This window comes from Macaca nemestrina, chromosome 17 (genome assembly GCF_043159975.1).
Source record: "Macaca nemestrina isolate mMacNem1 chromosome 17, mMacNem.hap1, whole genome shotgun sequence".
Taxonomy (NCBI): Eukaryota; Metazoa; Chordata; class Mammalia; order Primates; family Cercopithecidae; genus Macaca; species Macaca nemestrina.
Window position 1 is genome coordinate 66,191,840 of NC_092141.1, and position 23,435 is coordinate 66,215,274.

At 48.1% G+C, this 23,435-nt stretch overlaps 1 protein-coding gene, 1 long non-coding RNA gene and 1 pseudogene across 3 annotated transcripts in view; 2 read left to right on the plus strand and 1 right to left on the minus strand.

The window, feature by feature from the left end:
• On the minus strand, positions 1-21,172 carry LOC112424970 (uncharacterized). Its single transcript, XR_011615849.1, has 3 exons — positions 21,085-21,172; positions 20,645-20,784; positions 1-5,359 (listed from the first exon to the last, which is right to left on the minus strand). It is a non-coding gene; the product is annotated as an uncharacterized lncRNA (long non-coding RNA).
• Positions 9,256-9,837, plus strand: LOC105472110 (high mobility group protein B3 pseudogene; annotated as a pseudogene).
• The window catches only part of LOC105472109 (tubulin gamma-2 chain), a 7,302-nt gene continuing 5,009 nt past the window's right edge, over positions 21,143-23,435 (plus strand). The window contains exons 1-5 of one of the 2 annotated variants that reach the window (XM_011725081.3): positions 21,143-21,412; positions 21,694-21,806; positions 22,009-22,176; positions 22,490-22,558; positions 23,048-23,074. In XM_011725081.3, the coding sequence (XP_011723383.1) occupies positions 21,364-21,412; positions 21,694-21,806; positions 22,009-22,176; positions 22,490-22,558; positions 23,048-23,074 (426 nt within the window). In that variant the 5' untranslated portion in view covers positions 21,143-21,363. The remainder of the gene's footprint in view (positions 21,413-21,693; positions 21,807-22,008; positions 22,177-22,489; positions 22,559-23,047; positions 23,075-23,435) is intronic. The other variant, XM_011725082.3, reaches the window with a different exon arrangement.

Below are 23,435 nucleotides of genomic sequence, written 5' to 3' on the forward strand. Positions count from 1 at the left end.
AAGGAAGGAAGAAGGAAGGAAGGAAGGAAGGAAGGAAGGAAGGAAGGAAGGAAGGAAGGAAGGAAGGAAGGAAGGAAGGAAGGAGCAGAGTCAATGGTTCACTTGCCCTTTTGAGAAAGTTTACCCAGGAGCCCTGCTCCACCACTTCTGCTTACATCTCATTGGCAAACACAGACCAATCACTGGGCGGTAACTAGGGCGAAAGGGTGAGACTTACTGCTCAACAGTGCCACAGGGACATCAGATATAGACACAAAATCTTTTTTTTTTTTTTTTTTTTTTTTGAGACGGAGTCTCGTTCTGCCGCCCAGGCTGGAGTGCAGTGGCGACGTCCACTCACTGCAAGCTCTGCCTCCCGGGTTCACGCCATTCTCCTGCCTCAGCCTCCTGTGTAGCTGGGACTACAGGCGCCCACCACTGCGCCCGGCTAATTTTTGTATTTTTTTAGTAGAGACGGGGTTTCACCGTCTTAGCCAGCATGGTCTCGATCTCCTGACCTCGTGATCCGCTGGTCTCGGCCTCCCAAAGTGCTGGGATTACAGGCCTGAGCCACCGCGCCCAGCTAGACACAAAATCTTAAGCCGTGCATGGTAGCACACATTTGTAGTCCTAACTACTTGGAAGACTGAGGCAGGAAGATTGCATGAGTCCAGGAATTGGAGGCCAGCCTGGGCAACAGAGCGAGTCTCTCTCTCTTTCTCTCTCTCTCTCTGTCTCTCTCTTTCTCTCTCTGTCTCTCTCTGTCTCTGTCTCTGTCTCTCTCTCTCTCTCTCTGAAACAGTCTTGCTTTGTCACCTAGGCTGGTGTGCAGTGGTGCAAAGACTGCAGCCTCGACCTCCTGGCCTCAAGCAATCCTCCCACTTTGGCCTGGGATTAGAGGTGTGAGCCACCGTGCCCAAGACAAGGTCTCGCTCTGTTGCCCAGGCTGCAGTGTGGTGGGATGATCTCATCTCACTGCAGTGACCCTATCTCTTAAATATATATAATTTCAATGCTACAGAAGCTCCCAAATTAGGCACATACCTCAGCTCTGTAAGCCTCAGTCTGCTTATCCATAAAATGTATGAGATGCATGACTGGCATTTTGCGTAGGACAATTCATCAGTGTGTGGGGCTCTCCTGTGCATCACAGAGTGTTTAGCCTCTCTAATCTCTAGATACCAAATGCCAATATCACCCACCTACGGCATTGTGATAAAACCACAGACCTCTGTGGGTTTGCAAATACCTTCTGGTTGGGGTGGGATATGGGAGGGGAACACCTTCCTGGGCTGGAAACAACTATACTTTTTTTTTTTTTCTGTCACCCAGGCTGGAGTGCAATGGTATGATCATAGTTCACTGCAGCCTCAAATTCCTGGGCTCAAGCAATCCTCCCACCTCAGCCTTTGGAGTAGCTAGAAGTACAAGCACACAACACCATGTTCATCTAATTTTTAGTTTTTTTTAAGAGATGGGGGTCTCATTGTGTTACCTAGGCTGTAGCCTCTTTTATAAAGGTTAGAGTTTTCTTTGTTTTTTGTTTTCTTTTAACTTTCTTCCTTTTTGAGACGGAGTCTCGCTCTGTTGCCAGGCTGGAGTGCGGTGGCATAATCTCGGCTCCCTGCAACCTCCACCTCCCAGGTTCAAGCGATTCTCCTGCCTCAGTCTCCCAAGTAGCTGGGATTACAGATGCATACCACCACATCTGCCTGATTTTTGTATTTTTAATAGAAACAGGATTTCACTATGTTGGCTAGGTTGGTCTCGAACCCCTGACTTCAAGTGATCCTCCTGCCTTGGCCTCCCAAAGTGCTGGGATTACAGGCTTGAGCCACTGCACCTAGCCTCTATCTACTATTGTTCCAATGATCTAACTACTTCCAAATCACTCCTCCATATTCCCAGAAGACCTTCCTCTCCACATTGGGCCTCACTCTCATTTCAGGTGACTTTTATTAGGTTGGTGCAAAAGTAGTTGCAGTTTTTGCCATTACTTTTATTTTATTTTATTTATTTTTTGAGACAGAGTCTTGCACTGTTGCCTGGGCTATGGTGCAGTGGCGCGATCTCAGTTCACTGCAACCCTTGCCTCCTAGGTTCAAGCAATTCTCCCACCTCAGCCTCCCAAGTAGCTGGGATTACAGGCGCCTGCCACCACGGTCTGTCTAATTTTTTGTATTTTTAGTAGAGATGGGGTTTCACTATGTTGGCCAGGCTGGTCTCCAATGCCTGACCTTGTGATCCACTTGCCTCGGCCTCCCAAAGTGCTGGAATTACAGGTGTGAGCCACCACACCTGGCCTATTTTTTTATTTTTTATTTATTTATTTTTTGAGATGGAGTCTCACTCTGCCGCCCAGGCTAGAGTGCTATGGCTCTATCTTGGCTCACTGTAACCTCTTCCTCCCAGGTTCAGGTGATTCTCCTGCCTAAGCCTCCTGAGTAGCTGGAAGTACAGGTGCCCACTGCCACAACTGGCTAATTTTTGTATTTTTAAGTAGAGACGGGTTTCACCATGTTTGCTGGCCGGGCTGGTTTCAAACCCCTGACCTGAGGTGATCTGCCCACCTCGGCCTCCCAAAGTGCTAGGAATACAGACATGAGCTGCCGTGCCTGGCCGCCATTACCTTAATGGCAAAAAGCACAGTTACTTTTGCATCAACCTAATATGTCCATCTGGATGGTCTTGGCCAGACTGGCAGTTCCCCTTTACCAACACCCTTTACCTCTTCTCTATTTCAGTTGCCCACACAATGGCCAGAGCCCAGCACTTGCCATCCATGAGCTATTCCTTAACCTTAAACTTCACTGGCTCTAGCCAGGTGTGGTGGCTGTAATCCTAGCACTTTGGGAGGCCAAAGCAGATGGATCACTTGAGGTCAGGAATTCGAGACCAGCCTGGCCAACATGGTGAAACCCCGTCTCTACTAAAATACAAAAATTAGCCAGGCGTGATGGCGCGTGCCTGTAGTCCCAGCTACTCTGGACGCTGAGACAGGAGAATCGCTAAAACCCAAGAGGCGGAGGTTGTAGTGAGCTGAGATCATGCCATTGCACTCCAGCTGGGGCAACAGAGCAAGATTCCTTCTTAAAAAACAAACAAACAAACAAACAAACAAACGAAAAAAACTTCAGTGGTTCATTCATGGTTCATCACTTCCTGCATCTCCAGTTTCTCATTCCCTTGGTCTCATTCTTCTTCCCTGCACTGATTCACCCTCCTCAGCTTTCAGCCCCATTCTAGCTTCACATTCTTCTTCCTGCAGCCTGGATATGCTGATCCATCCCTCCTCCATTCCCCTGATCCTCACCTCATCCTTCTGGGAGAACCCCAGCCCTGGCTCCAGCTGACTTTCTGCCCTCTTATCCCACACTTGGCAGCTGAGCACTGATGGAGCCAGTGCACACCCAAGCAGATGGTTGCCATGACAACCTGGTGGTCTCTGGCCGCCCCACCTCCTCCACTCCTGGGCTGGGAGTTCTTCTGAGCTGTCCTTGTCAGCCCTTTCTGTTTCCTACCTTTATCCTCCTCCCTTCTCATTGTCACTCTCGACAGATAACTTCACTCCTACTTGTAGGTGAAAATAGAAGCCATCAGGCAGAAGCCCCCTCAACATCCTGCCCCCAACTCCCACCCCACTAAAACATTTATTTTTATCCACTCTTATCCTTTCCTCTCTTTTATTGTAGGAAAGGTTTCCTTCCTGTAGTTAATCCCTCCACCTGAGCCCTGCATCCCAGCAGTTCAGCCTCCTCAGGGACCTTGGCTCTCAAAATCCCCTCTCTGCCCTTTCAGTATTTTAACATGTTAGCCTCTTTTCTTCTAAGTGCCGACACTACTAGTCTCCCTTTCTCTCTTTTCTCTTGGAGTAAGGGTTCCTAACCTTTTTAAACTGTGGATTCCCTCCGCAGTCTGGTGAGGGTTTTTTTATTTTGTTTTTTGTTTTTTGAGGCGGAGTCTCTCTCTGTCACCCAGGCTGGAGTGCAGTGGTGCGATCTAGGTTCACTGCAACCTCCACCTTCCCGGTTCAAGCAATCCTCCTGCCTCTGCCTCCCAAGTAGCTGGGATTACAAGTGCCCGCCATCATGCCCAGCTAAATTTTTTGTATTTTTAGTACAAAAATACCATGTTGGCAAGGCTGGTCTCGAACTCCTGACCTCAGATGATCTGCCTGCCTCAGCCTTCCAAAGTGCTGGGATTACAGGCATGGACCACTGTGCCCGGTCGATGTTTTTTGAATACATAAAATGATACACATAGAATTACCACAGGAACCAATTACATACAATATGTTGTTACAATATTTTTAAGTTGCATGAATAATTTTTGACATAGTTATATATTTTCTTTTATTTTGTGCCCTTTATTAATGCATTCAATAATGAGATCTTGAAGTGGGCCTAATAACTTCTGTATTTAAATTTTTTTATTTTTATTTATTTATTTTTTTAGAGACAAGGTCTCACTCTGTTGCTCAGGTTAGAGTGCAATGGCATGATCATAGCTCACTGTAACTTCAGACTCCTGGGCTCAAGCAATCCGCCTGCCTTAGCCTCGCAAAATGTTGGAACTATAGGCATGTGCCACCACGCCCGGCTAATTTTTTTTATTTTTATTTTTTTGTAGAGAGAGGGGGTCTGTATGTTGCCCAAGCTGGTCTCAAACTCCTGGGCTCAAGTGATCCTCTCACCTCGGCCTCCCAAAGTGCTGGGATTACAGGTGTGAGCCATCACACCCAGCAATTTCTGTCTTTTTAAAATATTGATAATTGGCTGGGCGCGGTGGCTCAAGCCTGTAATCCCAGCACTTTGGGAGGCCGAGATGGGCGGATCACAAGGTCAGGAGATCGAGACCATCCTGGCTAACAGTGAAACCCCATCTCTACTAAAAAAAAATACAAAAAAGTAGCCGGGCGACGTGGCGGGCACCTGTAGTCCCAGCTACTCGGGAGGCTGAGGCAGGAGAATGGCGTAAACCTGGGAGGCGGAGCTTGCAGTGAGCTGAGATCCGGCCACTGCACTCCAGCCTGGGCGACAGAGCCAGACTCCGTCTCAAAAAAAAAAAAAAAAAAAAAATTGATAATTATAAGCAATATTTTGCAATATCTGCATCAAAAAAACTTTTTTTCACTAGCTGAGCATGGCAGCATGTGCCTACAGAACCAGCTATTTGGTAGGCTGAGGTGGGAGGATTGCTCAAGCCTGAGAGGTTGCAGCTCCAGTGCATGGTGATTACACCACTATACTCCAGCCTGGGCGACAGAGCGAGACCCTGAACCCTCTTTAAAAAAAAAAAAAAAAAAGGTATACTTACTGACCACGTCTTTATCTTCCACACATCTCAATTTTATGATTTCTCAAACATCCATTTGTGCCAACTGTGTATAAGGATAAACAGTGATTGTTTCAGCAGCATATATACTAAAATTGGAATGATACAGAGATTAGCAAAATTAAATTAAAAATTCAAAAATACAGAAAGAATAAGTAACCTTTTGCAATCTAGTTTTTACTCCATGGCCCAGGGCCACTAGTCTCTCCAAAGTTTCACATGGTCCCATGAATTTTTTTTTTTTTTTTTGAGACAGAGTCTCACTCTGTTGCCCAGTCTGGAGTGCAAGTGCCATTCACTCAGCTCACTGCAACCTCTGCCTCCCAGCCTCAAGCGATTCTCCTCCCTCAGCCTCCTAAGTAGCTGGGATTACAGGTGCACACTACCACGCCTGACTAATTTTTATGTTTTTAGTAGAGATGGGGTTTCACCATGTTGGCCAGGCTGGTCTCAAACTCCTGACCTTAAATAGTCCATCCACTTAGGCCTCTCAAAATGCTGGGATTACAGGCATGAGCCACCGTGCCTGGGCCCTTGAATTTAAAGTACCTTTTTCTTTTCTTTCTTTTGAGACAGAGTTTTGCTCCTGTTGCCCAGCCTGGAGTGCAATGGAGCGATTTCAGCTCACTGCAACATCTGCTTCCCGGGTTCAAGTGATTCTCCTGCCTCAGCCTCCTGAGTAACTGGGACTACAGGCATGCGCCACCATGACTGGCTAATTTTGTATTTTTAGTAGAGACAGGGGTTTCTCAATGTTGGTTAGGCTGGTCTCGAACCCCTGATCTCAAGTGATCCACCCGCTTCAGCTTCCCAATGTGCTGGGATTACAGGCGAGAGCCACCACACCCGGCTTTTCTTTTCTTCTTTTTTTTTCCATAGGCATGTTTCAGAGCTCAGTTTGATTATGTAACATCTAGCATGAGTGACTCTATTCTGGTTTGGTCTGAATTGCTAGGGCCTAGGACAGGAAGCTAGTCTAAAGCAATGGCCTCCTGTAAATTGTATTTAAGAGCATGAATAGGGTCTTACAGGGAGAATATGTGGTGTGGGAACATCCTAGATTGGAAGAGGACTAGACTAGAACCTGATAGTGAATGGCAAAGAAAAATGAAGGAGCAAGCAAAAAAAGCAGAAGGAAACCTGGCGTGTGTCAGTATGGTTTCATTGCCTACCCCTTCATTTGGGACAAAACCTTGATTTCGTTTTGCATTCCACCCTTCCTCCAAGTGGTTCAGCAATGAGTCCTGATTAATCCAAGCCAATCTTGTTATCACAATTTCCCTGCCAGGGACTGATTTAGGAAGGGACATAAGATGCAATTCAGGCCAGTGAGATGTGAGGAAAGACTTCTGGGGGCTTCTGGGGAAGGTCTCCTCATTGCTTAAAAATAAAGAGACATACGGGAAGAGACACACTCGCTAGCTGCATATTTTCATGTTGGGATATAGCATTGGAATGACTTGTATTAGGGTTTTCCAGAGAAACAGAACCAGTAGGTTCTAGATATAGATATACAGATAGATATTTATATATGAGGAGATTTATAGGAATTGGCTTATGTGGTTATGGAGGCCAGGAAGCCCCATGATATGCTCTCTGCGAGCTGGAGAACCTGGAAAGCCAGTGTGTAATTCTGTCTGAGTCCAAACGCCGGGTAATCAGCCGAGGGCCAATGATGTGGGTCCCACTCTGAGTCCGGAAGCCCAAGTCTGAGGGTAGGAGGAAATGGGTATCTCAGCGCAAGCAGAGAGAGTGAGTTCACCCTTGCTCCATCCTTTTGTTCTATTCAGGCCTTTAATGGATTGAGTGATGCCTACCCATACTAGGAGAGTCATCTGCTTCACTCAGTTCATCAGCTCAAATGAAAATCCCTTCCAGAAACATCCTCACAGACACAGCCAGAAATAATGTTTTACCAGTTATCTGGGCATCCCTTAGCCCAGTCAAGTAGTACACCCAATTAACCATCACACACTGCTACAGTCATCCTTGAACAGTGCAGAGAGCACCTTTACGACAAGCCATCGTCTTCAGGGTGGTAGACCAGAACGGTGGATGGTAGCTGGGAGCAGCAGCTCATGCATGTAATCCCAGCACTTTGGGAGGCCAAGGCAGGCAGATTGCTTGATCCGAGAAGTTCAAGACTAGCCTGGGTGACATGGTGAAACCCTGTCTCTACCAAAAAAACCCAAAAAAATTAGCTGGGCATGGTGGCGCATGCCTGTAGTCCCAGCACTTTGGGAGGCTGAGGCAGGAGGATCATTTGAGTCCAGAGGTCGAGGTTGTGGTGGGCCAAAATCATGCCACTGTACTCCAGCCTGGGTTATAGAGTGAGACCCTGTCTCAAAAAAAAAAAAAGGTGGAAAGTACCCAAGTCCCTGATGACACTGCTGAGCCTTCAAATTAATCAGCCCTGAAGCTCTTCAAATGTGAGATATATTTTTCCTATGATTTAAGCTATTTGACTTGGAGTCTTTTTTTTTTTTTTTTTTTTTTGCAGCTAAAGGCACAGCCATAGAGAAGAATACTGCAAGAGCCTAGGCGGCAGAAAGCTCCAAAGAAGAAATGAGTTGGCATCTGAGGCTGCAGGGAAACAGAGTCATATGGAGACAGAACAAGGTACTTTAGGCTGGGTGTGGTGGCACATGCCTGTAATCCTAGCTACTTGGGAGGCTGAGGCAGGAGAATCACTTGAACCCGGGAGGCAGAGGTTGTAGTGAGCCGAGATCGCACCACTGCACTGTGCCAGCTTGGGCAACAAGAGTGACACTCCATCTCAAAGAAAAAAAAAAATGGCCAGGCATAGTGGCTCATACCTGTAATCCCAGCATTTTGGGAGGCCAAGGCAGGAGCATTACTTGAGGTCAGGAGTTTGAGACCAGCCTGGCCAACATGGTAAAACCCGGTCTCTACTAAAAATACAAAAATTACCTTGGCATGGTGGTGTGTTCCGGTAATCCCAGCTTCTCGGGAGGCTGAGGCAGGAGAATCGCTTGAACCTGGGAAGTGGAGGTTGCAGTGAGCCAAGATCATGCCATAGCATGCCAGCCTGGGTGGTAGAGTAAGACTCTGTCTCAAAAAAATTTTTTAATTAAATAATTAAAAAAAAAAAAACACCACGAGATTCACAGCAACCAATCCAAAGGGCTCAGTTTACCCGTTGCCGTGATAATGATGTCCCCTCTGTTTTAATCCTGTAAGGAAATCACTTTGAAACAACCAATCCACTTTTTGTTCTCTGTTTCTGCTTTCCTCAGTCCTTTTCTGTCTATAAAACCAATCTTTTTGGCTAGGCGCGGTGGCTCACGCCTGTAATCCCAGCACTTTGGGAGGCCGAGGCAGCCACATCACAAGGTCAGGAGATCGAGACCATCCTGGCTAACACGGTGAAACCCCGTCTCTACTAAAAATACAAAAAATTAGCTGGGCGTGGTGGCGGGCCCCTGTAGTCCCAGCTACTCGGAAGGCTGAGGCAGGAGAATGGCGTGAACCCGGGAGGCAGAGCTTGCAGTGAGCCGAGATCGCGCCACTGCACTCCAGCCTGGGGGACACAGCGAGACTCCGTCTCAAAAAAAAAAAAAAAAAAAAAGCCAACCCAGAACCACAGCCTAATTTGTAACCCCACAGAGATGACTCTGGCACTAGTGAACAATGCTGCTGTGATTTATGCGAAACCTCAATTGGCCACATTTTGTTACTATGCCAAAGGTGAGCTGGTTCCTCCACCCCTGTTGAGATCCCTAGAGCTATCCAAAGCCTGGGGGAAAAAAATAAGTCACTAGTGCTCAAACTGGTAGCTTCAAACCGCTCACAGTTAAGTGCTGAATGATTTGGTGGCCATTGAGGTGTGAATGTGGTTTTATGTTTGGAGAGATCACAGGCAAGTGTGGCATGATTGGCTGTAATATTTGAAGAACAAGACTAGTGAACAATACAGTCAGGATGGCTAAAGGTGACCCCAAGAAACCAAAGGGCAAGATGTCTGATTATGCCTTCTTTGTGTAGACGTGAAGAGAAGAACATAAGAAGAAAAACCCAAAGGTCCCTGTCAATTTTGCAGAATTTTCCAAGAAGTGCTCTGAGAGGTGGAAGACAATGTCCGAGAAAGAGAAATCTAAATTCGATGAACAGGCAAAGGCGGATAAAGTGCGCTATGATCGGGAAATGAAGGATTATGGACCAGCTAAGGGAGGCAAGAAGAAGAAGGATCCTAATGCTCCCAAAAGGCCACCATCTGGATTCTTCCTGTTCTGTTCAGAATTCTGCCCCAACATCAAATCCACAAACCCCAGCATCTCTATTGGAGACGTGGCAAAAAAGCTGGGTGAGATGTGGAAGAACTTAAATGACAGTGAAAAGCAGCCTTATATCACTCAGGCGGCAAAGCTGAAGGAAAAGTATGAGAAGGATGTTGCTGTCTACAAGTCGAAAGGAAAGTCTGATGGCACAAAGGGTCCTGCTAAAGTCGCCCGGAAAAAGGTAGAAGAGGAAGATGAAGATGAGGAGTTCCCTATTCTACACTAGGTGCTGACTTTTTGGTATGTTTATCTCCTTCACAAAACCATATGACTTTGGTTTGCTATCTCTATTTTCCGAGCTTAAAACAGTATGCAAGGCCAGGCGTGGTGGCTCACACCTATAATCCCAGCACTTTAGGAGGCCGAGGCAGGTGGATCACCTGAGGTCGGGAGTTTGAGACCAGCCTGGCCAACATGGAGAAACGCTGTCTCTACCAGAGATACAAAATTAACTGGGCATGGTGGCGCATGCCTGTAGTCTCAGCTACTCTGGAGGCCGAGGCAGGAGAATCGCTTGAACCCGGAAGGCAGAGGTTGCAGTGAACCGAGATTGCACCATTGCACTCCAGCCTGGGCAACAAGAGCAAAACTCCGTCTCCAAACAAAACAAAACAAAACAAAACAGCCGGGCACGGTGGCTCAGGCCTGTAATCCCAGCACTTTGGGAGGCCGAGAGGGGCGGATCACGAGGTCAGGAGATCGAGACCATCCTGGCTAACACGGTGAAACCCCATCTCTACTAAAAAATACAAAAAACTAGCCGGGCGAGGTGGCGGGTGCCTGTAATCCCAGCTACTCGGGAGGCTGAGGCAGGAGAATGGCGTGAACCTGGGAGGCAGAGCTTGCAGTGAGCTGAGATCCGGCCACTGCACTCCAGCCTGGGCGACAGAGTGAGACTCCGTCTCAAAACAAAACAAAACAAAACAAGTGTGCAAACTTGCACATGTACCCACTGAACCTAGAATAAGAGTTGGAAAGAAAAAAAAAAGATATGGCAAATAAATCTATCAAGAAAAGGGGCCAGGCGCGGTGGCTCACGCCTGTAATCCCAAAACTTTGGGAGGCCGAGGCAGGTGGATCATGAGGTCAGGAGATGGAGACCATCCTGGCTAACATGGTGAAACCCCATCTCTACTAAAAATACAAAAAATTAGCCGGGCGTGCTGGTGGGCGCCTGTAGTCCCAGCTACTCGGGAGGCTGAGGCAGGAGAATGGCATGAACCCAGGGGGTGGAGCTTGCAGTGAGCCGAGATCACACCACTGCACTCCAGCCTGTGACAGCAAGACTCCGTCTCAAAAAAAAAAAAAAAAAATCTATCAAGAAAAAAATACCAGTGTGCCAGCATAGTACAGATGCATAATAAAAAAAAGAATAATCAAATGATCAACAAACAGGATTACTTTTAGGCTTATTTTCTTTTTCCTATTCCTTGAGAAAACAATACAGAAACAGCCCATTTTGTTCTATTTCACAACTAAAATATGAATTTAGTACAACTCCCTTCACACAAAGAGCGTCGGCTCTTTGCCTTCATTGTTTTAATTTTTCCTTTTCTTGTTTTGTTTTATTTTGTTTTGTTTTTGAGACAGAGTCTTGCTCTGTGCCCGGGCTGGAGTGCAGTGGCACGATCTTGGCTCACTACAACCTCCACCTCCTTGGTTCAAACAATTCCCCTGCCTCAGCCTCCTGAGTAGCTGGGATTACAGGCGGATGCCACCATGTCTGGCTATTTTTTATTTTTTTATTTTTAAATAAAAATATAAAGGGGTTTCACCATGTTGGCCAGACTGGTCTCGAACTCCTTACCTCAGGCAATCTGTCCGCCTCGGCCTCCCAAAGTGCTGGGATTACAGACGTGAGCCACCGCGCCTGGCCCCCTTTTCTTTATTTCGAAAGTTAAACTCCCTGGGGTCATAAGATTCCAGTCTCATGACTAAAAGCAGCTCTAATTAGCTGCTCTTCTTCCCAGTCCCTGCCACAGCCTCATTTGCCCACCTCATACCTCTGCCTCCTCACCTCGACAAGATAACCTGTGCTCCTGACATACTGGAGGCTGGGCATTCAGGAAAGGTCAGAAATGAAAGTGCATTCCAAAACATGATTTATTCCACCCGGGATGTCCAAGAAAGGCTCTGGACATTTAACAAACTTGTTAGTTTACAAATGCTACATTTATTATCAGAGGCAGACCAAGGCCTCAGACTAAGGAACAGCACATCCCACTGCATTATCACAACCTGGACCAGAGAACTTGGAGCCAAGCAAATTAAAGTCAACATTCAACAATCAAGCCATGGGTAAATGACCTTGAGGCCCTGAATGTGAAACCTATGAGAAGGACCATGAATCTGAGCAGAAGCTCAACCTCATGAAAGTTTGATCTTAAACTGAATCTGTGGGATCATAAGTACTTGGGTGTTCAAGACCAGCCTGGGCAACTCCTGTCTCTACAGAAAAAAAAAAAAAAAAAAAATGGCCAGGTGAAGTGGCTCATGCCTGTAATCCCAGCACTTTGGGAGGCCAAGGCAGGAGGATCACCTGAGGTCAGGAGATTGAGACCAGCCTGGCCAACATGGTGAAACTTTGTCTCTACTAAAAATACAAATTAGCCGGGCATGGGGGCTGCTGCCTGTAATTCCAGCTATTTGAGAGGCTGAGGTGGGAAAATTGCTTGAACCCCAGATGGGGGCGTTGCAGTAAGCTGAGATCGTGCCACTGCACTCCAGCCTGGGCGACAGAGTGAGACTCTGTCTCAAAAACAAACAAACACATAAAAATTAGCCAATGTGGTGGTATGTGTCTGTAGTCCCAGGTTCTCATGAGGTTGAGGTGGGAGGATCAATTGAGCCCAGGACTCAGGAGGTCGAGACTGCAGTCAGCCATGATTTTGCCAGTGTACTCCAGCCTAGATGACAGAGCAAGATCTTGTCTCAAAAAAATAAAATTAAAATTAAAAAAATAAACTTTCGGCCGGGCGCGGTGGCTCAAGCCTATAATCCCAGCACTTTGGGAGGCCGAGACGGGCGGATCACGAGGTCAGGAGTTCGAGACCATCCTGGCTAACACGGTGAAACCCTGTCTCTACTAAAAAATACAAAAAACTAGCCAGGCGAGGTGGCGGGCGCCTGTAGTCCCGGCTACTCGGGAGGCTGAGGCAGGAGAATGGCGTAAAAACCCGGGAGGCAGAGCTTGCAGTGAGCTGAGATCCGGCCACTGCACTCCAGCCTGGGCGACACAGCGAGACTCCGTCTCAAAAAAAAATAAAATAAAATAAAATAAATAAATAAATAAAAAAATAAATAAACTTTCGCCTGCAGCAGCAGCCAAGCTATACCTCAGTTCTGATTGCATCTAGTGATAATAATAATAGTGGTTAATATTTGTTAAGTGCTTACTATGAGTCAGTCACTGTGCTAGGTGCTCATGCATCATCGCATGTAACACACATCAACTGGTCAGTTCTCAGGAGAAATGGAAAGCATACCCTGCTAATGACTGGGAGACCTACGGTCAGATCTGTGAGTACATTTCAATTTCCAACCTATTTCTATAAGAGTAGGAAGAGAGGCACCTCCTGTGTGTTAGAGATGGCTTCTGAGAGCAACTGTGCCGTGCAACTCCTCCAACTCAGATTCACATTTTCCATTTTTTTTTTTTTTTTAAATTTGAGATGGAGTTTCACTCTTGTTGCCCAGGCTAGAGCGTAATGTCACGATCTCTCAGCTCACCGCAACCTTCGCCTCCCAGGTTCAAGCACTTCTCCTTCCTCAGCCTCCCAAGTAGCTGGGATTACAGGCATGTGCCACCATGCCCAGCTAATTTTCTGTATTTTTAGTACAGATGGGGTTTCTCCATGTTGGTCAGGCTGGTCTTGAACTCCCAACCTCAGGTGATCCACTTGCCTCGGCCTCCCAGAGTGCTGGGATTACAGGCGTGAGCCACCGCACTCGGCCAAATTCACATTTTCTAACCTGCTTGCCTACAACCTGGGATTTGAAGAAAGTTTTCCAACTTTTGGGAGACTTAAACTCATCCTTCAACTTCTGGGAGACTGTATGTTTGAGTAAGGCACTGTTATGAATCACAAGAAAAGAAAAAAATTTAATTTCCTGGTTTCCCGAGTGTATGAACTAATTATCATTGTTATTATTATTTTATTTAATTAATTACTTTATTTTTTGAGACGGAGTTTCACTCTTGTTGCCCAGGCTGGACTGCAATGGCACGGTCTTGGCTCACTGCAACCTCTGCCTCCCGGGTTCAAGCGATTCTCCTGTCTCATCCTGTCAAGTAGCTGGGATTACAGGCGACCATCACCATATCTGGCTAATTTTTGTATTTTTAGTAGAGATGGGGTTTCATCACATTGGCCAGGCTGGTCTCAAACTCATGACCTCAGGTGATCCATTTGCCTCGGCGTCCCAAAGTGCTGGAATTACAGGCGTCAGCCACCGCACCTGGCCTATTTTGTTTTTTTTGAGAGTCTTACTCTGTCGCTGAGGCTGGAGTGCAGTGGCGAGATCTCGGCTCACTGCAACCTCTGCCTCCCAGGTTCAAGCGATTCTCCTGACTCAGCCTCCCAAGTAGCTGTAACTATAGGCATGTGCCACCACTCAGATCATTTTTGTATTTTTAGTAGAGACGGCATTTCACTATATTGGCCAGCCTGGTCTCGAACTCTCAACCTCAAGTGATCCGCCCGCCTCGGCCTCCCAAAGTGCTCGGATTATAGGCGTGAGCCACCACACCCGGCTAATTATTATTTTTAGAGATGGGGGTCTCGCTATGTTGCCCAGACTGGGCTCAAACTCCTCTGCTCAACCAATCCTGGGCCTCCCAAGTACCTGGGACTACAGATGGCGCCACCGCGCCCGGCTTTAGCTTACTACGTTAAAGCCCTACCAGACTCACGTGGCCGGGGGCCAGTTTATTCTCATCTCTTGAAGCCATGCGCTTCACCTGGGCCGACTGGGAGAAGCCTCTGAAGCCAGCCAGCCCCTAAGGAGTGGTTTTGTCGGGGGAAGGGAGCCTCAAGGCTAACGAAGAAGCTCCGACCCCGCCCTTCAACTTCAGAGGGAGCAATGAACCCCCTTCCCTGAAAGGACGAGATTACTGGGTCCTCTTGGGGGACTCTGGAGATCCTCCTGGCCGGAGCTGGAGGAAGCTGGGAGGCCCGGCGGGGTGCGGGGAGGGAAACTGAGCCGAGGCCGGGTAGAGGGCGGGCGTGGGGCGAGCCAGAGACTTCTCAAGAAGCCCAGAGGATTCTGGGGACTGGAAAGCGGCCGAGTTTTTTTTTTTTTTTTTTTAAAAGAGGGAGAGAGAGAGAGAGAGAATGGAGAAAACAAAATCTCTCGTCTGAGCATGACTCTTGGCTGTGGTGCTTTCCCCAGCGCCTCTGCAGCGGTTCCCAGAGAAAGCCCGCCAGGCGAGGACAGACGGACAGACCGACGCAACGGTCTTCCCAGCGCAGACTTGGAACGCCCCAGGGGGTGGGGGAGGCTGCACCACCTCTTCAGTAATTGGTTTGGAGACAATTGGCCATCCATATGGAAAAGATAAAGTAGATCCTATCTGACTGCAGGCCTCCAAATAAATTCCAGATGAACTAGAGCCCTACAGGGAACAAGCAACGCTACTATAGAGCTTTGGGAAGAAAACGTAAAGATAACTGTATGACACGGGGATAGGGGATGTTTTCTCTAACAAAGTACAAAACGTGCAAAACATAAAGAAAACGACAGTATGGACCGGGCACAGTGACTCCCGCCTGTAACCCCAGCACTTTGGGAGGCTGAGGAGGGAGGATCGCTTGAGCCCAGGAGTTTTTGTTTTTGTTTTCTTGAGACAAGGCCTCTTGCTCTTGCCCAGGCTGGAGTGCAGTGGCAGCGGGATCTCTGCTCACTGCAACCTCCGCCTCCCAAGGAGCTGGGTGGGGCTACAGGCACCGGCACCACACTTGGCTAATTAAAAAAAAAATTTTTTTTTGGCCCGGCGAGGTGGCTCATGCCTGTAATTCCAGCACTTTGGGAGGCCAAGGTGGGCGGATCGCGAGGTCAGGACATCAAGACCATCATGACTAACACAGTGAAACCCCACCTGTACTAAAAATACAAAAAATTAGCCAGGCGTGATGTCGGGCGCCTGTAGTCCCAGCTACTTGGGAGGCTGAGGCAGGAGAATGGGTGAAACCAGGAGGTGGAGCTTGCAGTGAGCTGAGACTGGGCCACTGCACTCCAGCCTGGGGTACAGGGCGAGACTCTGTCTCAAAAAAAAAAAAAAAAAAAAAAATTTTTTTTTTTTTACAGAGATGAGGCCTCACTATATTGCCCAGGCAGGTCTCAAACTCCTGGCCTTAAATGATTCTCCCGCCTCGGCCTCCCAAAGTGCTGGGATTACTGGTTATGCCACTGTGCCCAGGGAGCCCAGGAGTCCGAGATGAGCCTGGGCAACACAGCAAGACCTCTGTCTCTATTTTTTTTTTTAAAAGATGGTGTGGTGTTATGATACATATTGGTTTTCATCCACAGCTCAGGACTCCCATTGTCCTTGTTAGTCTTTTGTTATAATATTGGGTGTGTTAGCCCTCAGGGGCAGTGTCTGACCACCTCCTGCCCTCCTTTCACTCTAACATTCCTGGGCCTTTCTGCCTGTGGGCCTTAAGATCCTCCCATAAAGCTTCCATGAAAACCCTAGAGGACAGGGTTTAGTGAAGCTTCCAGATGCCTGAACACCTGGAGGTTCCTGGAGGGTGGAGTGCCCACAGAGGGCATGGAAGCTCCACAGCCCTGCCCTCAAACCTCACCTTCCGTGTCTCTTCATCTGTATCCTTTGCAATCTACGGGCTTTTTTTTTTTTTTTTTTTTTTGGACGGAGTCTTGGTCTTTCACCCAGGCTGGAGTGCAGTGGTGGGCCATCTCGGCTCACTGCAACCTCCGCCTCCAAGGTTCAAGCGAGTCTCATTGCCTTAGCCTTCCTTGTAGCTGGGATTACAGGCAACCATCAAAAATGCCTGGCTAATTTTTTTTTTTTAAGTAGAGATGGTTTCACCATGTTGCCCAGGCTGGTTTCGAAGTCCTAACCTCAAACGATCCACTTGCCTCGGCCTCGCAAAGAGCTGGGATTATAGGCATGAGCCACTACACCAGGCCTGCATATGGTTTCTAATAAACCAGTAATTGTCAGTGTTTTCCCAAGTTCTGTGAGCTGCTCCCACAAATTAATTGGACCCAAAGAGGGGGTCATGAGAACCCCAGCTTGAAGCCTGCTGGTCCGAAGTTCTGGAGGCCCAGACTTGGGATTGGTACCGGGCAGGGAGGAAGTCTTGGGGACTAAGCCCTCAACCTATGAGATCTGACACTATCTCTGGGTAGATGGTGTTGGAACTGAATTAAAGGACACCCAGCTGGTGTCCAGTGCTGGGTGGGGAAAAAAGCCCCATGTGTATGGTCACAGAAATCTTCTGTGTGGATGATTGCTGTGGTGTGGGAGTAGAGGAAATGGTTAGAGAGTTTTCTCTAAACAATTGGTGTCGGCCGGGCGCGGTGGCTCACGCCTGTAATCCCAGCACTTTGGGAGGCCGAGACGGGTGGATCACGAGGTCAGGAGATCGAGACCATCCTGGCTAACACGGTGAAACCCCGTCTCTACTAAAAAAAAATACAAAAAACTAGTCGGGCGAGGTGGCGGGCGCCTGTAGTCCCAGTTACTCGGGAGGCTGAGGCAGGAGAATGGCGTGAACCCGGGAGGCGGAACTTGCAGTGAGCTGAGATCCGGCCACCGCACTCCAGCCTGGGCGACAGAGCGAGACTCCGTCTCAAAAAAAAAAAAAAAAAAAATTGGTGTCAGTGAAGTGGGATTTGCAGAATGACCCTGACTCATATAAACAAGTGGTTTGGGAAGAAAAATGATAAAAGGGTGGGGGAAGAGGTCTTCGATTCCTGGGTGACCATGTGGTCACCATGGTGTGAAGCCACAACTCTGCTGAGATCAGTTACTAAAGAATGATCTTTAGTAAGAATGATACCAGTGGAATTTAGAGATGGATCCAACTCCCCAGGAATTGGTTCATTGAATGCATAAGAAAATACAAACTAGTAAGAAAAATGTGAAATATTCAGTCCCTTGATTATTGTTATCTATAATGGCTAAAATGAAAGTAAAAGAGGGTGCTGGGTTAGGAATTGAGGCTGGACCAAGCACAGATGTGAGTCTGGCTGAGCTCAGGCCACTAGCCTCAGAGTCACCCACAAAGAAGAAAATTATGCAGGGACAACAGAAAGTACTTCTGAGACCTGTGGTTACCAAGAAGGTAGTCCGTGTGAAGGAACCAAGTAACTATTGAAACCAGAGAGTAGAGTGTGGAGGAATTGTTCCAGTTCGTAGATCAGTATTATCAGCTTCCTGAGGAAGATTTACTAAAATGGATTCTGAGAGTGACTAATTTAGGGGCAGTATGCAGAGTGAAAGAGCATGTTTGGGTGATGTAGGACTCACAGTTCACTATTCTAGTCACAGATGGGTATATACGATTCAGACACACAGGAGGTTATTCCTGAGGGAACAGCCAGCCTGGTGGAATGTAGAAAAGTCACTGTAAAGGCCGGGTGTGGTGGTTCACACCTGTAATCCCAGCACTATGGGAGGCTAAGGCAGGTGGATCACCTGAGGTCAGGAGTTCAAGACCAGCCAGGCCAACATGGTGAAACCCCATCTCTATTAAAAATACAAAAATTAGCCGGGTGTGTTGGCTCATGCCTGTAATCCCAGTTACTCGAGAGGCTGAGGCGAGATAATCACTTGAACATGGAAGGCGGAGGTTGCAGTGAGCCAAAATCATGCCACTGCACTCCAGCCTGGGCAACAGAAAGAGTCTCTGTCTCCAAAAAAAAAAAAAAAAAAAAAAAAATAGCTGGCATGGTGGCCGGTGCCTGTGGCCCCAGCTACTCAGGAGGCTGAGATGGAAAGATCGCTTGAGCCCAGGATGTCAAGGCTGCATAAAAAGTCTCAGAGGCCGGGTGCAGTGGCTCACGCCTGTAATCCCAACATTTTGGAAGGCCAAGGTGGGCAGATCACAAGGTCAGGAGTTTGAGACCAGCCTGGCCAATATGGTGAAACCCCGTCTCTACTAAAAATACAAAAATTAGCAGAGTATGGTGAAGCGTGCCTATAATCCCAGGTACTTGGGAGGCTGAAGCAGAAGAATTGCTTGAACCCAGGAGGCAGAGGTTGCACTGAGCTGAGATCAAGCCATTGCACTCCAGCCTGGGCTACAGAGTGAGACTACATCTCAAAAAAAAAAAAAAAAAAAAAGGCTGGGCATGGTGGCTCACGCCTGTAATCCTAGCACTTTGGGAGACCAAGACAGGCAGATCACCTGAGGTCGACCAACATGGAGAAACCCCATCTCTACTAAAAATACAAAATTAGCTGGGCGTGATGGCACATGCCTGTAATCCCAGCTACTTGGGAGGCTGAGGCAGAAGAATGGCTTGAACCCGGGAGGTGGAGCCTGCGGTGAGTCGAGATCACGCCATTGCACTCCAGCCTGGGCAACAAGAGCGAAACTCTGTCTCAAAAAAAAAAAAAAAAAAAAAAAAAAATTTTAACTTGGCTGAGCATGGTGGCTCACGCCTATAATCCCAGCACTTTGGGAGGCTGAGGCAGGTACATTACCTGAGCTCAGGGGTTCAAGACCAGTCTGGGCAACATGATGAAACCCCTGTCTCTACCAAAAATACAAAAAAATTGGCCAGATGTGGTGGTGTACCCCTGTAATCTCAGCTACTAGTGAGGCTGAGCCAGGAGAATTGCTTGAACCTGAGAGAGGCAGAGGTTGTAGTAAGCCGAGATCGTGCCACTGCACTCCAACCTGGGCAACAGAGTGAGACTTTGTCTCAAAAAAAAAAAGACCTTAAGTGGCATTGACAGTGTTTGTGATTCTAGAATCAGGCTACATTTCATTCCATAAAATAAATAGAATGAGTATTCAGATGAGTCAAGCACAGGTTAGTTTTATGGATGAAAAAGGGCAGAGAAAAATAGAAACAGAAGAAAAAAAAGTAGATTGGTCATTTCAAAGTTACTTTTCTTGTAAAGGTTAAAGCAGAAAGGACTTCCGTATCATGCCGGCTAAAACTGGCCTGTTTGGGGTTTTGGCTGTTCCTTCTCTCTCCTGATTCCTCTGAAGGTTTGATAAACAACTTAGTGTTGCTTAGTGACATGGAAGTTTAGCATGAGTGACTCCATTTTGGTTTGGTCTGTTGGGCCTAGCACAGGAGCTCAGTGCAAACCAATAGCCTCCTATATAATTGAACCCTTGTGCATCGCTGGTGGGAATATAAAATCGCTGCAGCTACCATAGAAAATCATATGGCGATTCCTCAGAACATTAAACAGAATTACCATAGGATCCAGCAATTCTATCTGTGGGTGTATATCCAAAATAATTGAAAGCAGAGACTCGAACAGATATCTGTACACTCACATTCAAAGCAGCAACATTCACAACAGCCAAAGGGTGGAAGCAACGCAAATGTCCATGGAGGGATGAATGGTTATGCAAAATGTGGTACATCTATACAACGTAATATTATTCAGTTGTAAAAAGGAAGGAAATTCTGACACATGCTACAAAATGGAAGGATCTTGAAGATATTAAGTGAAAGCAGCCAGACCCAAAAAGACAAATACTGTATAATTCTACTCATATCAGGTGCCTAGAGTAGTCAAGGGGAAGTTACTGTTTAATTGCTATAGAGTTTCAGTTTGGGAAGATGAGAAAGTTCTAGAAAAGAATGGTGGTGATGGTTACAGAGCAATGTGAGTGTACTTGATGCCACAGAACTGTATGCAGTAATTACAAATGGTTACAGTGGTAAATTTTGGCCAGGAGTGGTGGCTCATGCCTGTAATTCCAGCATTTTGGGAGGCCGAGGTAGGAGGATTGATTGAGGTCAGGAGTTCAAGACCATCCTGGGCAACACGGTGAGATCCTCATCTTTATAAAAATACATTTTAAAAATTTAAAAATTACCTGGGCGTGGTAGCACACGCCTGTAGTCCCAGCTACTCGGGAGGCTGAAGTGGGAGGATCACTTAAGCCAGAAGTTCGAGGCTACAGTGAGCTATGATCGTACCACTGCACTCCAGCCTGGGCGACAGAGCGAGACACTTCTAAAAAATAAAAAATGAAAAGGTAACATACATGTGTATGTATTGTAATACCATTGAAACATAGAAATTTAAACGAAGAAAAGCTGGCTTCTAGCCCTTGGACCTAGCGAAGCTGGCAGAGTCCTCACCTACCAATATAGGTAGGTGACTCCTTACACGTGGACAAGCACGTCCACCTGGTCGCTTCGCCCCTACCCTCCCCTCCCTTCCCCTTCCCGCGTCTCCCCTCCCCTTCCCTTCTCTCCCCTCCCCTCCCCCACACATCCATGTTCCGACCCTGCCACCCCTAACAAGTCTCACTGCGCAGGCGCGGAGCGGTGGGCAGGAGCAGGCGTGGCCTGACTGTGCGCTTGTGCCGAATTCCAGCTGCGACTGCTGAGGGGGAAAATGATGCCCAGGTTGGGCTCCACGGCCCACCGGCCGAGGAGAGGCCTGCGCTGCACACGCGCAGACCGAGCATCCGCGTCAAGAGGCGAAGAGAGCGCGCGCTCCCCACGTCCTGCGCGCCTGGCTGCCAGGCATTCGTCTCAGCCGTGACTCTCGCCAGGCCGGGGCTGGGGCGCCCACGTCTGAAGAGCGATGCCCCGGGAGATCATCACCCTGCAGCTGGGCCAGTGCGGCAACCAGAGTGAGCAAGCGAGCGCCGCCCCCACCGGTCTCTGGTTCTGCCCCTTTGGGTCCCACCCAAGTGCCTGGCTTCCACCAGTCCCCCTTCCCCTTCCATGAACCCCCTAGCCTGCTGCTCTGGATAACCCAGACCGAGAGCTGCGCTCCCAGCCCGGGACTGGGGCAGCCACCAGACCCAGGCATCTTGGGTCCACCCTCTGATCGTGTCGGCCTCTGAGACTAAAACTGGGCTCCTCAGGCCTTAAGGCTCCAGCAGACCCGGGCATCTCCCCCCTCCCCCAGTTGGGTTCGAGTTCTGGAAACAGCTGTGCGCTGAGCATGGTATCAGCCCCGAGGGCATCGTGGAGGAGTTCGCCACCGAAGGCACTGACCGCAAGGACGTCTTTTTCTACCAGGTGCCCCCAGCGACTTGGCCAAGGGCGGCAATGGCCCGAGGGGCCAGAAGGGAAGGGAGTGGCCTGGTACTGGGAACCCTGCTGGGCAGTGGGGCCAGGCGGCTGGCTTGAGGAGGGAGGGCTGGAGGGAGCCAGAGTTGGGAGGACTTAGGACTTGGGCCACCCTAGCTGATTGGGCCCCCTCCTGGACTCCCCTTGACAGGCAGACGATGAGCACTACATCCCCCGGGCCGTGCTGCTGGACCTGGAGCCCCGGGTGATCCACTCCATCCTCAACTCCCCCTATGCCAAGCTCTACAACCCAGAGAACATCTACCTGTCGGAGCATGGAGGAGGAGCTGGCAACAACTGGGCCAGTGGATTCTCCCAGGTGTCCAGGCGACTATTCCAGAGACCTTTGATAGTCCCATCCAGAGGCAAGGGAGGCTCAAGCTACTAGGAATTTGACCAGACTGCCAGAAAATAAGAGACAAAAGGATTCCCCAAACAAGAGGGACAGCCAGGGAGAGGTTTATGCAAATTTTGTGCAAATCATTTGCAATAGTAGCACTTCTGGGTTGAGGGCTACAGCCTAGGCTTTGCTTCAGGGTGGCAACAGTATTCCAGGGTAGACAGTGCTGTACTGAGAAAAGATGTGCTCTGGAACCTTTGGCCTGACCCTCCCTTTCCATGTCTCTATACAGGGTGAGAAAATTCATGAAGACATCTTTGATATCATAGACCGAGAAGCAGATGGAAGTGACAGTTTAGAGGTGAAGTTATGGAGTGGGGGAAGGAATGGGCAGGGAGGCTGAAGAGTGCTGGGGAAACGTCAGGAGGTGGCCTGGATAGGTGATGTGAGGGGAGCAATTCAATTCAAAACCCATTTATGGAGCATCAGATGTGGGATATTGAGGTGAATAAAATATAATCTTTGTTCTTAAGGAAGTCATAAATCTGAATGGCACTGGCCCCTTAGGCATGAGTCATTCAGCTTCTCCAGCTCCAAACCTTCCCAAGGAGCCTCAGCCTGGATGCGTAAGAGGAAGCTTTGAGACATGGGCGTTTTGGGAATGGGGAATGAGCCATGCCGAAGTCTTCCCCCAGATCCTTGGAGACTGCCTCTCCGTCTCTCCCCATGCTGGGCGCGATGTGTTCCTGGCTTACAACTCTTATAACCCATGTAATTTCCTAAGGGACTAGAGCAATAAGAGTATGTTTTGTTACAATATTTGACCTTTCGTCCTTGGTTTCTGAAACAGCTCCAGAACAGCTCCAGAGTGATAAAGGTGAAAGACAGTCTTTTGTTATTTATAACAAGCCCCTTTCTTTTAGATTAATCTTTCATTTTATTTTAATTAGTTAATTTTACTAACCGCTGTACTAAGGAGGAACAAGTGCATTTCAACCAAACCTGAGCTTATGTTAAAGAGGCGATTTTTTGGGAAGTCCCAGATAGCCACTGGATGGGGTGTTGGTTGCCAGGGGAACAAACCTGGTGCTCTGAGGGTTGGAATTTACAGGCCCATCCCTCACCTCTGGGGAAGGGAGAGGGATGAAGATTGAGTAGAGCACCACTTGTCAATGATTTAATCAGTCATGCCTGTGTAATGAAGCCTCCATAAAAATCCAAAAGGACTGAGTTCGGGG